The sequence below is a fragment of the Miniopterus natalensis genome, chromosome 19 (genome assembly GCF_054644295.1).
Source record: "Miniopterus natalensis isolate mMinNat1 chromosome 19, mMinNat1.hap1, whole genome shotgun sequence".
Classification (NCBI taxonomy): Eukaryota; Metazoa; Chordata; class Mammalia; order Chiroptera; family Miniopteridae; genus Miniopterus; species Miniopterus natalensis.
The window spans coordinates 8727963-8742034 of NC_142099.1; the positions used below are offsets into that span (position 1 = coordinate 8727963).

The 14072-nt window shown below is 50.8% G+C and overlaps 1 protein-coding gene across 3 annotated transcripts; it reads left to right on the forward strand.

Annotated features, from left to right (window-relative positions):
• Window positions 1-2529: 2529 nt before the first annotated feature.
• On the forward strand, window positions 2530-13688 carry CD2 (CD2 molecule). Of its 3 annotated transcripts, none has more exons than XM_087828315.1 (5): window positions 2530-2605; window positions 2735-3037; window positions 6784-7014; window positions 10444-10566; window positions 13390-13688. In XM_087828315.1, the coding sequence occupies exons 1-5, from the start codon at window positions 2530-2532 to the stop codon at window positions 13686-13688; spliced, it is 1032 nt and encodes a 343-aa protein (XP_087684441.1). The 3 variants fall into 3 exon arrangements, with proteins under 3 accessions (XP_087684441.1, XP_016078950.2, XP_087684442.1); XM_016223464.2 differs by having other exon boundaries at window positions 2530-2593; XM_087828316.1 differs by having other exon boundaries at window positions 2530-2593; window positions 2741-3037.
• The last annotated feature ends 384 nt before the right edge of the window (window positions 13689-14072 follow it).

Sequence of the window (14072 nt, forward strand, 5' to 3'; positions counted from 1 at the left end):
CTCGCCCAGGCGGGCGGGGCTCTCAGAGGCTGGCCCTCCACCGCGGGGTGCGCTGGGGTGCGCTGGGGGGCCGCAGGAGGCCGCTGCCTGGCATGAACACAGCTGTGGTCCTGAGCGGGTGCTGCTGTGACGCCCCGATGCAGCCCAGGGGACATCGGCGGGACCAGGCTGCCGACAGGGCTGCGGCGCGGCCTCGCCGATAGACCGTCCCTGAGGCCGGGCACACTCGGTCTCTCCTCCCTTTTCATGTTTCTCACCTGAGCTTGTGGGGAGGTCTGAAGAGGCACCAAAGAGAGGCGACGGGTGTTGCGTAGGCAGGACAGCTGGACTGGGCGACTCGGTTGAGGGGGAGCGGGAAGTGTGGGAGGCTCAATGATTGTCCATCTCCGTAAGAAGCAGGCGGGGCCCCTGAGTTGGGAGCACAGGGCACAGAGGCTGGGGATTAGGCCGCTGACTTGGATGGGGGGGGGGCACGCACACCCCAGAACCTCCCTGGGCTCAGGACCCTCAGCTGAAATGTGGAGAGGAGACCAGATCCCTTCTTGACTTTCTTTCTGCTTTAAAATCTAGCAATTCAAGACATCTAGCAATTCAAGACACTTTGTTGGGTGTGGACGGCTACAACGTTAACACGACCTGATACTGGCCACTCAGACAGAGGGAGGCGGGTGTCAGCACCCGGGGTATGTCACCAGCCGGGGATCGGAATTTAGGAATCGGCCCCAGAGCCAGACCCCTGAGGATGGGGTCTCCCTCCCCTGCTCCCCACTGGCTTCCCTTTAGCCTATTTCCCAGGAGTGCTAGTTTGGGTAAGAAAAAGAGTCGTGGCGACAGAGCAAGAGGCAGCCTCCAGCCGGCCGTGAGGATGGCCAGGGAGAAACTGGAAGTCATCGGCCGGATTTTCCCCGGAGCCTCACACAGGAAAGCTGGGGCCCGCACCCACCCTCCGTCCCAGGAGCGTTTGCCTAAGTGGGAGGCCCTCTTAGAATGAAACATAAATCCACTGAAAAGCAGCACACGTTCAAGTCAGAAACACGAGAGCAGCAGCAAGGACAGAAGGACAGTCTTTATCCCACCAGACAGGGCCGACGCCCTGGGGGACATCCTTCCAAAAATCACACGCCCAACACCCTTGTTGGAAAAACAAAAGTGGGTCTATATTGTGATCTTTCTCCCCCGTTTTCAGTTTGTCGTATCATGATTTGCTTAACCAATGTCCTCCTCTTGTACATGTAAATACGTAGGCAGGCCTTCCATACTCAAAGAGATGGAAACTGTCTTTATATATATTTTAATACTATTATAGGTTTTTTGAGGTCTAAAAATCCAATCCAATCACAGTGTGTTTTCTGTGCGTGATGTCAGGCGGGGATTTGTCACACTCATGAGGCCACTATTCTACCCAGCCTTCCTTTGACCCACCGGCTGAGATCCATTGCTCAACTTCATTTCATTTCCTGGGCAACCGTTTGGAGATAATATCTATATTTGTACCTAAAGTGGAAACAGAAAGCAAGCTCAATTTTTAAGATTTTTTTTCCCCCCCACGCTCTCCTAAAGAATCATAAAGCTGGAAATTTACTTTGGGGGCCGGTCTTCGGGTAGGTGTCCCTTCTTTCTGGGCTCAGGCCTCTCTGCGCGCCTGTGAACGCTTCCATCCCTCGCCTCTCGCCCTGTATCTCCGGCCTCCTCCCTGTTTCTCTTTCCAACTCCTCCCTCCCGTCTCTTTCTCTCCTTCTCTGGTCCTTTCTTTAACCCATCAATAGTGTTAACCATCTTAAATGTGTGGGTTTTTTTTTTTTAATGATTTCTCCTGTTTGTTTAATAGCATTTCATAGTCTCTATGCATTTTTATTTGTTTTGGGACACACTTTTATTTACCCAGCTGAGGATTTTCAATAGAGTGACAAAAACATAAGATTTGGGTATCTCACGCATTTATAGCTAAGACTCCATGTATATTTGTTTCTTTTTTTTATCATCACAAAACAATCTTAGAACCTCAAAAAATGCCTTTTGAGAAAGAGGGAGGAAAAATCCACTTTTATCGTTATTTCCTATGGATTCATTTTCTAATACTTATAATCACAGGATAAAGAGCTGTATTCTATCAGCTTTGACTACGTACCTACGTTTCTATGTGGTCTGGTCGGAGACATTATAGCAGAATAGAGATGATTTGGCTCCTTGCTAACTAAGGGGTGATCCCGGGTGATTTTACTCAGCCTCTCAGTTTCTGTCCCTCCGATGGGTTAATAAAACCCACCCAAGGTGGTTGTGGGGATTAAAATGTGAGAAGAAAACACACACTCCTAAGTGTGCCCACGCTGGCGAAGGAGCACCGCGGCCGGGCTGGCGTGTGTGTGTGTGTGTGTGCGTGTGTGTGTGTACCAACCGCTCTGGGTGCTACTGTAAAAGGAACACAAAGGAGAGACACGTGGTTACGCTCTTGGGGGTGGGTCCCACCAGCCCTACTTCAGTTCCTTTTCACAAAAGCTCAGAATCACAATAAGGAAACCAACCCCGAAGATGAACATCGCATGTAAAACCTTAGTAGCCAGTTTCCTTTTGATGTTCACCCTGTCTGCCAAAGGTAAGCCGGTGCGTGGGTCTCCGCCATCACGGTTCGAAGTGGCTTTGGGGACTCTGGAGCGAGCGCAGAGTCGGAGGGCCTGCGGCCCCACTTTCCCTGGCAGGAGCCTCGAGGCCTCAGTAACTGTCTCGCTTTCTGTAGGTGCAGCTGCTACAACCAAGGAGGTCCACGGTACCCTGCATCTTGATATCAACCTGGACGTTCCTATTCTTTCCGTGAAGGGTAAAATTGATGACATACAATGGAAAAAGGGAGATGACAGGATTATACGATTCACAGAAAGCAAGATAACTCACCGGACAAAGGCAACGTACCAAGTGTTTGAAAATGCAACTCTGAAAATTAAACGTCTGCAGATGAATGACAGTGGATACTACACGGTGTTCTTATACGATGTGAATGGGAAACAAATCCTGAGCAACACATTTAATTTGAAAGTTCTGGGTGAGTCTTTTTGTTTCCTGAACTCCTCCATCTCAATACGGGTGCTATTTAGCAAGTTGGGGAAAGGCATTTATAAAGTGTCCCCGGCCCTGACTGCAGCCTTGGGCGAGCCCGAGGGAAAACTAATGCGGCCCTCCCGCCTCAGTGGAGGCTCCTGTCCCGGGGGAGGTGAGTCCGCCCGTGGAAATGCTTCTGCCTGAAGCTGTCTGTCTCTTCCCTCGTTATGGGGATGCGGGGCTGAGTGAAGAACCGGGCTAAGGTGGCACTGACCAGGAAGAGGGAACACGTGGTGCCGATGAAAAGGGTCACCATTCCGGGTGGAAGGTGAAGGGGCTGGTGAGGTGTGGAGCAGGGAAGCTGGGGCTCAGCGCAGAGCAGTGGGTCTTCCAACTACATGGAGGGCCAGGGAACCTTTTTTTTCTGCCAAGGGCCATCTGGATATTTATAACATCATTCGAGAGCCATACAAAAATTATCAACTTAAAAATTAGCTATGCAAAAAGCTCCTAGATTTATTGAATTTAGAGTCCCACCTGCGGTTGCCTGGGCAAGGCCAGACCAAATGATTTCAGGGGCCGTGTGTCGCCCTTGGGCCAGATGTTCCCAACCCCTGAACTAGTGAGACAATTTCAAGCCAGGATGCCCTGAAGAAGTAGTTGTCTGGCAGGAAAGGGCTGGAAATGATGACTTTAAGGAAGAAGGGCCCTTGTTTCTGATCCACTCCACTTCGAGTGGTCCAAGTGGTTTTTGCTGACCTCCGCAGAGAACACACAGGCCTGGCTCTGCATGTCTGCGTGTGGGCCAGGAGGGCAGAGTGCACACTGAGAATGGTGGCAAGAAGGCTCGCCAGGAAGCTGCTGCTGTGCCCAAGCGAAGAAGAGAGGGGCTGGTTTGTGATTCTTAACCCTGGTTACATGTTAGAATCAACTGAGATGCTATTAAAAGGTACCGGTGCCCAGGTTTCATCCAGATCAATTAAGTCAGGATAGACCTGGGCACCAGGAGGGTCTAATGGTCGCCAGGTGATTCCAATCGGCAGGAAAGGCCGATGCCCTCTGGCCTAGACTAACAACATTTTACAGGGTGCCTGTAAGATGCAGAACAGGGAGTCATGTGGAGAGGGCATGGGCAGGGTGGCATAGGTGTGGCACAGAGAGAACAGAAAGTGGAATTGAAATGACATTACAGTTAAAAGCCCAGGAGCCGCCTTGAAATGGGGGTGATAAGAAGCGAGAAGAGGAAGCACTTGGCCTGGAGAGGAAGACAGGAACTCCAGCGTGAGCTCAAGTCAACAATTTAGTGAGCAGATAAACATTTCTGCGCTTCACACAGGAAATGTCACGAGGGGCAGGGCCCCCTCCTTCTACCTAGGGTCAGCCTCCGGCCCTGGTCTCAGTCCGTGGACCTGGCAGCCACCCCTCTCCGACAACCCCAGGCAGTGTCAGCTCCCTGCGGATGACAACTTTCCACACCCTAGTCCCCAACCTTGAACGGCGAGTGCATTCCAGACACGGGGCGGGATGGACAACGGAGCCAGAAGGGGCCCCTGCTTATGGGCTCTGGGAGCCCCAGATCTCGAGACTCTTGCGAGCATGGCTCAGGCGTCCTGCTTTGAACACGAGCCTCCCGCACCCGCCTTTTAGTATCGTAGCGATAACAGTGCCTGCCTGCTGGGTGTCGGGAGCCTTGCTTCCATGATCTTATTTAAGGTTCCCAATAAGGAAACAGAAGCGACTTGTCCAAAGTCTCCCAGTTTGACTGCCGCAAAGTCAAGATCCAAACCCAGGGCTTTCTTTGAGCAAGAATGGTGACATTTTTTCTTTTCAAAAATCTTCATCGAGACACAATTCACATAACCGTAAAATTCACCCATTTAAAGTATATAATTCAGTGGTATTTAGTACACTCAGAGTTATGCAACCAACACCACAATCAATTTTAGAACGTTTTTAGTACCTCAAAATAGACCTCCACTCCTGGGCCCGAGGACAGAAATCTTTCCATGACACAACAGCTACCTCGCGCTGTGTGTGTGTGTGTGTGTGTGTGTGTGTGTGAGCGCTCACGCTGCACACGGCATCTTAACTCAGTTTGTGATCTGCCACCGTTACTTGCAACATGGCCTTGAGTTAATTCTCTGTCTGCCCTGAGTCTGATTTTCATGATAATAGCTGCATGGGGTGTTCGGGGAGACACGGCTTCAATGAGACGAGCGGCACAGGTGTCCCTCTGGGCCTGTTTGCTGAATGCCCTCCCCCATCTCACTGCTTCTTCATGCTTCTCCTGGCTACAGTCTTGGCACCCAAATCCCCTTCATGAGGAGGTCGCTGCCGCTGGCTGAAGAGACAGCCCTTTAAAAACAGATGTTCATGGAAGAGTTAATCTTTGCGGCCTAGAATTAAGGAGCTCCGGTCTATGCGATGAGCCCCCGTTGATCTGGAGGCTGCCAACGGAGAGAATAGGTCCAAGGGCATGACTCTGAGAAAGTGCTCACCGCTGTGTGGTTTATATCAGTGAAACACTGGGAAGGGTTGAAAAGTCCCCCACTATTAGAAAGTTATTAATTAAATGAAGAATACATCATTTAAAAAAGACGGTGGTGATATAGGCGATATTCTTAAGGGAAAGAATTTTACGAGAGGCCAGTAAAGGAACAAGGGCAGACTAAAAAATCACACGATGCAGTTTCAGTTCTTAAAACATTATTTACGGTGTATGTAATGCACAGAAAACATCTGTTAAAGATCTCCATCAAAGGATTAATAGTTACTGGCTCTGGGTGGTGGCATTGCACGTGATTTTTAGTCTTGAAACTTTTAAAATAAATTTTTACAACGGTCGGATGTTACTCTTATAAACAGAACAGAGAATATTTCCATTTTGAAAAGACAAGTGAGTGCCTTGACTCAGCCCCAGATTGTGCACTGACCCCGTCTTTTGTTGTCTGATGGGGTTTCTCCACCTTCCTCTTTCCTGGCCGCACAGAATGCAAGGATGGGGGGGGGGGAGGGCTTAATTTCTGTGTGCCTATGTATTGAGATAGAAAAGCAATTTGGTGGGAAAGTTCATGGACAAGATGTTGTTGCCTGGGAGTAGGGGAGGGAGAGAATCGTGGAAAAATAAGATGTCCATCTGCATAATGAATGGAGAGAAACTGGACTCCAAGGCCAGGCCCTGGGAAGTGGGGGTTTGCACATCAGAAAAGCAGGGGCAAGGGATTCATGATGATAAAAGTATCAGCCACCACCAGTAAGGTCAGTGCCTAACACTGCCCAGGGCCTTGCCACATGCTGTCCCCATATAGACGGGGGGGGGGGGGGGGGGGCATGTCTTCCTTGTCTTAGAGATGAGGTCCAATGAGGCATAAGGAGTGGCCAAGCAGCCCCGGGCAAGAGCCCACCCCATTTAATCTCTCGGGGCCTTGGGCATTTCATCTGCCAATAGGAAGAAAAACATCAGCCTTTCATGTATGTGAAAACGTTTTAAGGGATAAAATAGCACTTAAACATTTGATACGATACACTTTTTTACTGGTATAATGTACGTATGAACTTTATCATAAATAAATTTGCTCTGAATGGGTATCGATTTTTAAAAAATGACTTTTGAAAATAGCTAGGGGGTCTTTGAAATTGCTCCCTGGTCTCAACTGACTCTGTTTCCCCCTCTATAAGTAGGTATGTCTATGAATCAGGTCATAACCAGAAAGCTGCCTCATACAAACTGGATCTTTATTTTCTTCTCAGAGAGGGTCTCAAAACCTGTGATCTACTGGAGTTGTACCAACACAACCGTGACCTGTGAGGTAACAGAAGGGACTGACCCTCAGTTAACACTGTATCGAAATCGGAACAAAATCAAAGAAGGTCCGAAGGTCATCGTGTACCAGTGGACCACCAAACTAAATGCATTGTTCAACTGCACAGCAACTAACAAAGTCAGTAAGGACAGCAACGAGGTGAACATCAGGTGCCCAGGTACGTGGCAGGCACTAGCCAGACATCCCAAGTTCACTTCACAAACACAGCCTGCCAGGCCCATGGCAGAGGCCCTCTCCGGGGCCCCGGTGTCTGGGCTGGGAGGCAGCCTTGGTTCAGGATGAAAACACACCCCGGAAACCTTCAAGGGAAGACTTAGAGGAGAGAGGAGGGGGTGTTCGATGGTTATCCATCCGGGAATCCTCCCACAGAACACGATCAACCCTCAGGCAATTCAAAAGATCTTTTGGGAGAAAGAATTGCCAAACCGAAGATGTACAAGGAGCTGTAGAGGCTATTTCATGCAAACCCTTACTTCCCAGAGAGATGAACTTACTTACCCAAGGCCCCTCGGCTAGTCAGTAACCACAATGGTGACTCCCAGGGTAATGATGGAGAAAAGAGCAAAAAAGAATCCTTTCTGGAGGGGAGAGATGGCCAGCACCTCCTATCAGAGGCTGTAGGGAAAACAGGGAGATAGGGGGGTGGGGGAGGAAGAGCACTGGGACCAGGGAGGACCATGGACACAGTGAGGAAATGCTCCTCCTGCCTTAGAGCCCACAGCCTGGCATTGGCACCAGTACCAGGAAGTCCTGACCCTCGAAGGGTCTGAGCTGCTTCCTGGTGCCCCAGCCTGACATCACCCTCAGAAGTAAATTTTGAGGGGCAGTCTGCCATAGCACTCAGCTCTGGGGTCCAGAGGTCTGTCCGAATGTAGTGGGATGACCTTGACAGAGTTCCTGTCCTTCTGGGCTTCAGCCTCCTGGTCAACAAAGGAAATGAGCCCCCGATTCCCAAGAGTCTAGTCATCTGAGACTCTGCAATTACCTTCCCAGTGCCATCTGGTCAACCTCCAAGAGGGAAACTGAACACAAAAAATAGTTATTTGGTCAGAAGTCCTGAGTTTCTGCAGTGACAATGGCTGGTCGGTGACCCTAGGAAGCAGCCCTGGGCTGGTGTGAAGTCAGAAGTAAGGCTTTTTCATATATATTCTTCAAATTAGTTATTTGTTGCTTCGTAACAAATGATCTCACATTTTGTGACTTAAAGCAACAAGCAGTGATTCTCTCGCAGATTCTGTGAGCCATGAATCCGGGAGTGACTTAGTGGTCCTAACTCTGCGCCTTCATGAAGCTACAGTCGGGATACTGGCAGCATGTCATGTCAATCACCCCCAGGCTCTGTGGGGGGGGGGACTGTCCACATCCAAGCTCACTCACCTGGGCCATTGGGCTGCCTCGCAGTATGGCCACCAGCTTCCCTCTGAGCAACCTAAGCAAGAGCAAGAACTACGGCTCCAGACAAAAGCATGAACATTTTATAACGATCTCAGGAGTGATGGGTGTCCCAGCACTTTCGCTGTATTGTAGCAATTAGAAACAACCAATAAGCCCAGCCCACATTCAACTGGAGGGGACAGCACAAAGGCGGGAACACCAGGAGGCGGGGATTTTGGGTCTGGCTAAGAACCTGCCAACCACACGCTTAGAGTAGCATCACTTCACCCCACATGTCTGCCCATCACCACAGCACAGTGAATCCAGTGGCCCCTCCTTGACTTCACAACCCTTTTTCCCCTTTCAGGAGGCCCTTGATTAGAGTTGTCAGATTTAGCAAAAAAAAAAAAAAAAAAAAAAAAGACAGCATAAATGTTCTAAATGTTGCATGGGACATACTTAAACTAAAAATTATTCACTGTTTAATTAAAGTTTCACTGGGCACCCTGTATTTTATCTGACAACATTACTCCATGTTTTTAAAAACTAGATCCCACCAGTATAAAAATGTGTGCGCATTAGGGAGGCAGGGAGGGCCTTGGGAAAGCTGAGGTTCAAAGACTAGAAACTTTATGTCCCTTACTCTATGGTGCAGAGCAGGACCCGGCCTGGGAAGAGCCACGGAAGAGATGGGAGGAATACCTGGGGGCAGAGGAGGGTGGGGGCACTGGGGAGGAGGGCACTGCTCCTGAAGACGCTAAAAAGGATCTGAATGTTTCCTCCTGAAAGGCCAAGGCAGAGAGGAGTGATGATATGACTAACCCCTGGGCTCAGCATAGGTGACTATGTACTTAAAACCAGAACACAGGAGGAAGGACCCACCACATAGACTTCTGGGCATGTTCTCTCCAAAAAGCAGGGCAAGAAGGAGGGTGGCTGGCTTTAGATGCTGTGAGCATGTAGTTTTAAATGCCTCTGAGACAAGCTGGAATGTCTCCCACGGAGAGCACTGCCAGGTACCCCAGAGGGCCGTGCTGGACAAACCTGAGGACTGACTGTAAGTGTGCCCAAGATGAGGGTGTGGCCATGTGAGGACTCTCAGAGAGGACCAGTTGGTGGCTGGGTGGCTGAGCCCTGTGCTCCCCAACTACTTCCAGACCAGTCCTGGCCCACCTGGCACAGAACCTGGGGTGCTCTCTGCCCAGCCTGAGGGAGACCCCTGCAGCCCCAGCCCTGCCTCCCAGCCAGCAGATCCCAAAGAACCCGATAGTTTCTTGTACCCATTTCACAGCAGTTTAGGATTACGCCTGCTTTTCTAAAGGAAGCCCCTTCATCTGCAGACCAGAGGGGTTGTGCAACTGGCAGGCAAAGAACCGGTCAGAGAGACTTGAAGAAAGCAAGCACAGGTTAGCCCACCACTGCAGTCTGTTGGTTTGGTTTCTGGGCCTCTGGCTTGCTCCTGGGGCCTGTCCTGGGCTCCGTGTGTAAGAGTATCTTCCTAGGAATGTTTGGCTGGAGAAGGGTTTCTTTGTGACCTTGGGCTGAGCTCCAGTTTGCTCTCCAGATGTATGAGTCCCCTGACCCCTGGCCCCAGCTACTGCCTCTCTAGCTGCCGCTGACCCACAAAGGGCAGACGGCCCAGCAGCCCTCCCAGAAAACGGCTCCCAGAAACGCCAGCACACAGAGCTCTACAAGACCAGGACCTCGCCTCTGTGTGTGGTTTTACAGTTTACAAAGCACGTTCACATCCATTATCTGATTGACTTCCAGCAGCCACCCTGTGATGTAAGTCTCTTCATCTCCATTTTACAAAGAAAGGAACCAGCTCAGAGAGGTGGAGTAACTTGCCAAAGGTCGCAAAGCTCTCGCCTAGAAGAGCCTGGACCTCAAACCCTTTTCTCTGAGCACTGAGTCATTGTTATCCTCACTGCATCGCAGCAACTGGAGAAGGTCTGGGAGCTGAGGATCGCGTCCACTGCTGCTGCTAACTCACTGTGTGCCAGCTTCTCTCACAGGCCAGGGGAAGTCAGGGAGGGGAGGCTGGCCGCGGTCAGAGGGCAGGGCTGGACAAGGGACACATTTACCCTTAGTCTTTGGACACTGCCTGGTCAAGAGGGCGAGAGGGAAAAAAAAAGTGGGATAGGAGGGTGGCCAGAGCAGTGATGGCCCTCGCCAGGACCGTCCCTCCATCCCGCCTCTGTCCCTCTTGCAGAGAAAGAACTGGACATCTACCTCATCATTGGCATCTGCGGAGGAGGCGTTCTCTTCTTGCTCTTTGTGGCACTGCTCATTCTCTTCATCAGCAAGAGGAAAAAACAGCACAGGAGGAAGAATGGTAAGCTCCCCTTCTGTCCCCCCCACGCCCCCACCGCAGGCCTGGGCAAAATCCCCGTGGAAACGACTCCTAGGGAGGGCCCTCGAGGCTGGCAACACAGCAGCGGAGTCGGGCGGTTTCAGAATGCCGGGGTTGTGACTGGAGGTCGCCGTTTGTTCCATTTTGTGGTTAGCTTGACTTCTCCAAAACGAATTCTCAGAGACGACAGTGTGGGAACTTCAAGAAGCCGAATCCAGGTTGGCCCCCTTGGTGTCCACCCCCTGAGGCCGATTCCGTGGAAGGCTGTGTGGACATATATATTTTTTAATTTTATTTTTTCCATCACCTTTTATCCCCTCTACACCCTCTTCCTACTCCACCCATCCCCCTCCACCCCCACAATCTCCACACTGTTGTCCCTGTGTGTGGACACATTTTGAATAAGTCACTCGGTGGGTAGAAATAGTAGCTTCAAAAACACCATTTTTGTGAACAAACATCTTGTCCACTCCCGTGGGGTGGCCAAATTCCTGGGAACACTGGTGAAATTTCAAGGCACTGGGGACCCACAGGAACCCCCTTTTTCTAAAACCAGATGTTTACGCCTCTTTTTTCAGACTCACTGTTTAGTGGGATGTATTAAGGCTCTGAGTGTCCGTCCCTCAAATCAGGCCTGTTTGAAGACCCACCAAGAATACAAAGATTTTGCTCATAAATGGGGAGCTGGCTCAGAGAGCATCCAGGCTACCAGAGGCAGTGTGTTCAGATAGAGCCGCCCCCCCCTTATCTGTGGGGAATACATTCTAAGACCCCCCAGTGGATGCCTGAAATCACAGATAGTACTGGACCCTATATATACTATGTTTTTCCTACAAATACATAGTTATAATAAAGTTAAATTATAACTTTAGGCTCATAAGAGATTAACAACGATAACTAATAATAAAATAGAAAGATTATAACAATACACTGTCGATCTGAGGACTAGATGGCTACTAAGTGACTAATAGATGGGGAGCGTATATTGAGTGGATACACTGGACAAAGATGACTCACATCCAGATGGGACAGAGCAATATTCCATCATGCTATTCAGGACAGCGTGCAATTTAAAACTCATGAATTGATTATTTCTGGAATTTTCCATTTAATATTTTTGCACTGCAGTTGACCACGGGTAACTGAAACCACAGAAAGTGAAACTGTGGATAAGAGAGGACAACTCTAATGGCACACCAGGTGCCTCCATAGGTGCTGGGATGGGGCTGTTGGGACCCCATGCTACAGGTGGGTCCAGCAGGGGGCATCCAGCCATTGGGCAGCCAGGTGGGCAGGCCCCTCAGATCCTGGGCAACCTCGCATTCACTGTAGGACTGGGCCCCCTCACTCTGGGTCATTTCCTAGGATGGGCATCCCCCAAGGAAGGACCTGGTGGCCTTGGGCTACCTTCAGATTTGAAAGGACCCCCACTGTCTCACAGCTGGGAGTTGGGTCAAAGGTCACAGTCCTCTGCCCCACCTCCTGGGCATGACCTTGGGGCGGGCACCAAGGATGGCATAGAGCAGGGGTGGGGAACCTTTTTTTCTGCCAAGGGCTTTTTGGATGGATATTTATAACATCATTCAAGGGCCGTACAAAATTATCAATTTAAAAACTAGCCTGCTATATTTGGTCAAACATTTAATTAACTCATCCCTAATGGGATGGCTAGAACTGCTTCTCTTTGGTGAGGCCTTGGCAGGGCCAGACCGAATGATTTTGCGGGCTGTGTACGGCCTGCAGGCCAGACGTTCCCCAGCCCTGGCACAGAGGATGTGTTTCTCCCTTTCTGTGCGCTTTTCTTCATGTGCTTAGAGCACACCAGCCTCTCACATGTCTGAACCGCTTTGCTGCCTTAAGTCCTCACTTTGGAAGCTGCCTGAGGCCAGGATTTCCAGCAGCAGGAGGAACCCTTTGGCCTGCCGTCATCACCCCAAGTTATAGGGTGATGCTCAGTCTAGAGGGAAAGCGCTTGCGAAGCCCTCATCCCTGTGATGATGTGACCCCAGGGAGAATGTGTTCCTGCCCTCCCCGAGAGCGCTGCCAAGAAGGCCTTGGGCACAGGGACTCGATACCTCCCTGGTAGCCCAAAGGAGGTCATAAGGGCCAGTGGGGTCCTCCAGCTCTCTAGCAGCTGAGAATCTTCACACATTTTCTGGGAGTTTTTAAAAGCGCATAGGACAAACTACATGACTAGGAGTCATGGGCCTGTCTTCATGGATGACAGTCACACAAAGCAGAAAATCCCAGAGGGGTGACCAGAGGAGAAATTCTTTTCCTCCTGAGTACAAGAGGATGGGGCTTACTTTTGAATTTATGAGAAACTAGTAAGTCTCTAAGGACTAAAAAACCCCTTGTGTAACCTCCAGCCTTCTCTAGAAAGTGGGCTGCATTAGAGCAGAATTGGGCGAGAGGCAGATCTAACAGGGAAACCGTCTGAAGGAAGGTCGTTCCTCCTGCCCACTCAGCCTATTGCCAGCCTTCTAACCACGAGGTGCTCTCAGCCTGCCATTTCCAGGGTGGCACAGAGGCCGGACTGTGGGTCCGAGTGTCCTCTCTGTTCCCGGGAGACCCAGGCACAAAAGCCCCCACCTGTCTCCTTGTCTCTCATTCTACTTGCTGGTGGGCATTTCTGTCTCCCCTATAAGGCTGGGAACCCTCAGGGAGCAGGGGCAGCTTCTGCCTCCTCCCCACATCTCTGAAAGCAGCTGGCATGACGCCTTGTACAGAGGACGTACACTCGGTAAATAGCTGCATTGATCATATGTTGCCAAGATGAACTCTCCAGAGGTTTTACTGTTGCAGATGAGGAACTGGAGATCAGAGCACACAGAACCATCTCTGAGGAGAGGAGCCGGCGGCCCCAGCAAATTCCAGCCTCAGCTACTCAAAATCCAGTCATGTCCCAAGCTCCTCCACCACCTGGTCACCGGCCCCAGGCACATGGTCATCGTCCCCCGCCTCCTGGCCACCGGGCCCATCACCAGCAGCAGAAGAGGCCTCTTCCTTCCCCTGGCACCCAACTTCACCAGCAGAAAGGACCTCCCCTCCCCAGGCCTCGAGTTCAACCAAAGCTTCCCCGTGGGGCCACAGAAAACTCATAACTGTCTTCTGGCAGAGCTGTCCCTGTCCTCTAATGAAAAGAGATAGAAACTGTCCCTTCCCACAAGGGCACTGTGGAACTCCAGCACGCTGGTATGGACGCCTGCATTTCCATCAGCTGTGTCCTGCGAGTAGGGCGTCATGACCTCCCGAGGTCATGGCCCACAGCCACACCTGCACACCTATCTCAGCCACACGGTCTGATATCTGGAGTCTCCGGCTTCCTCCTAAAGTGCCACTGCACCAGGAAGGGAGAGACAATAAAAGTCCAATCGTTAGGACGATGGGTGACCAAGCATAAAACCCGAGAGCTCTCCTCGCCTCCCTGTGCGACATCCGGTGGTCACTGTGCCCATGTCTTGTTACCAGCCGCCTGCCTGTTCCAG

What these genes read in the sequence shown, in the direction of transcription:
- CD2 (XM_087828315.1), top strand. Translation starts at nt 2,530, where the DNA reads ATGAACATCGCATGTAAAACCTTAGTAGCCAGTTTCCTTTTGATGTTC. An exon ending in GGTGAACATCAGGTGCCCAG is followed by an intron (nt 7,015 to 10,443) that starts GTACGTGGCAGG and finishes TCCCTCTTGCAG; the next exon opens with AGAAAGAACTGGACATCTAC. An exon ending in ACAGCACAGGAGGAAGAATG is followed by an intron (nt 10,567 to 13,389) that starts GTAAGCTCCCCT and finishes TTACTGTTGCAG; the next exon opens with ATGAGGAACTGGAGATCAGA.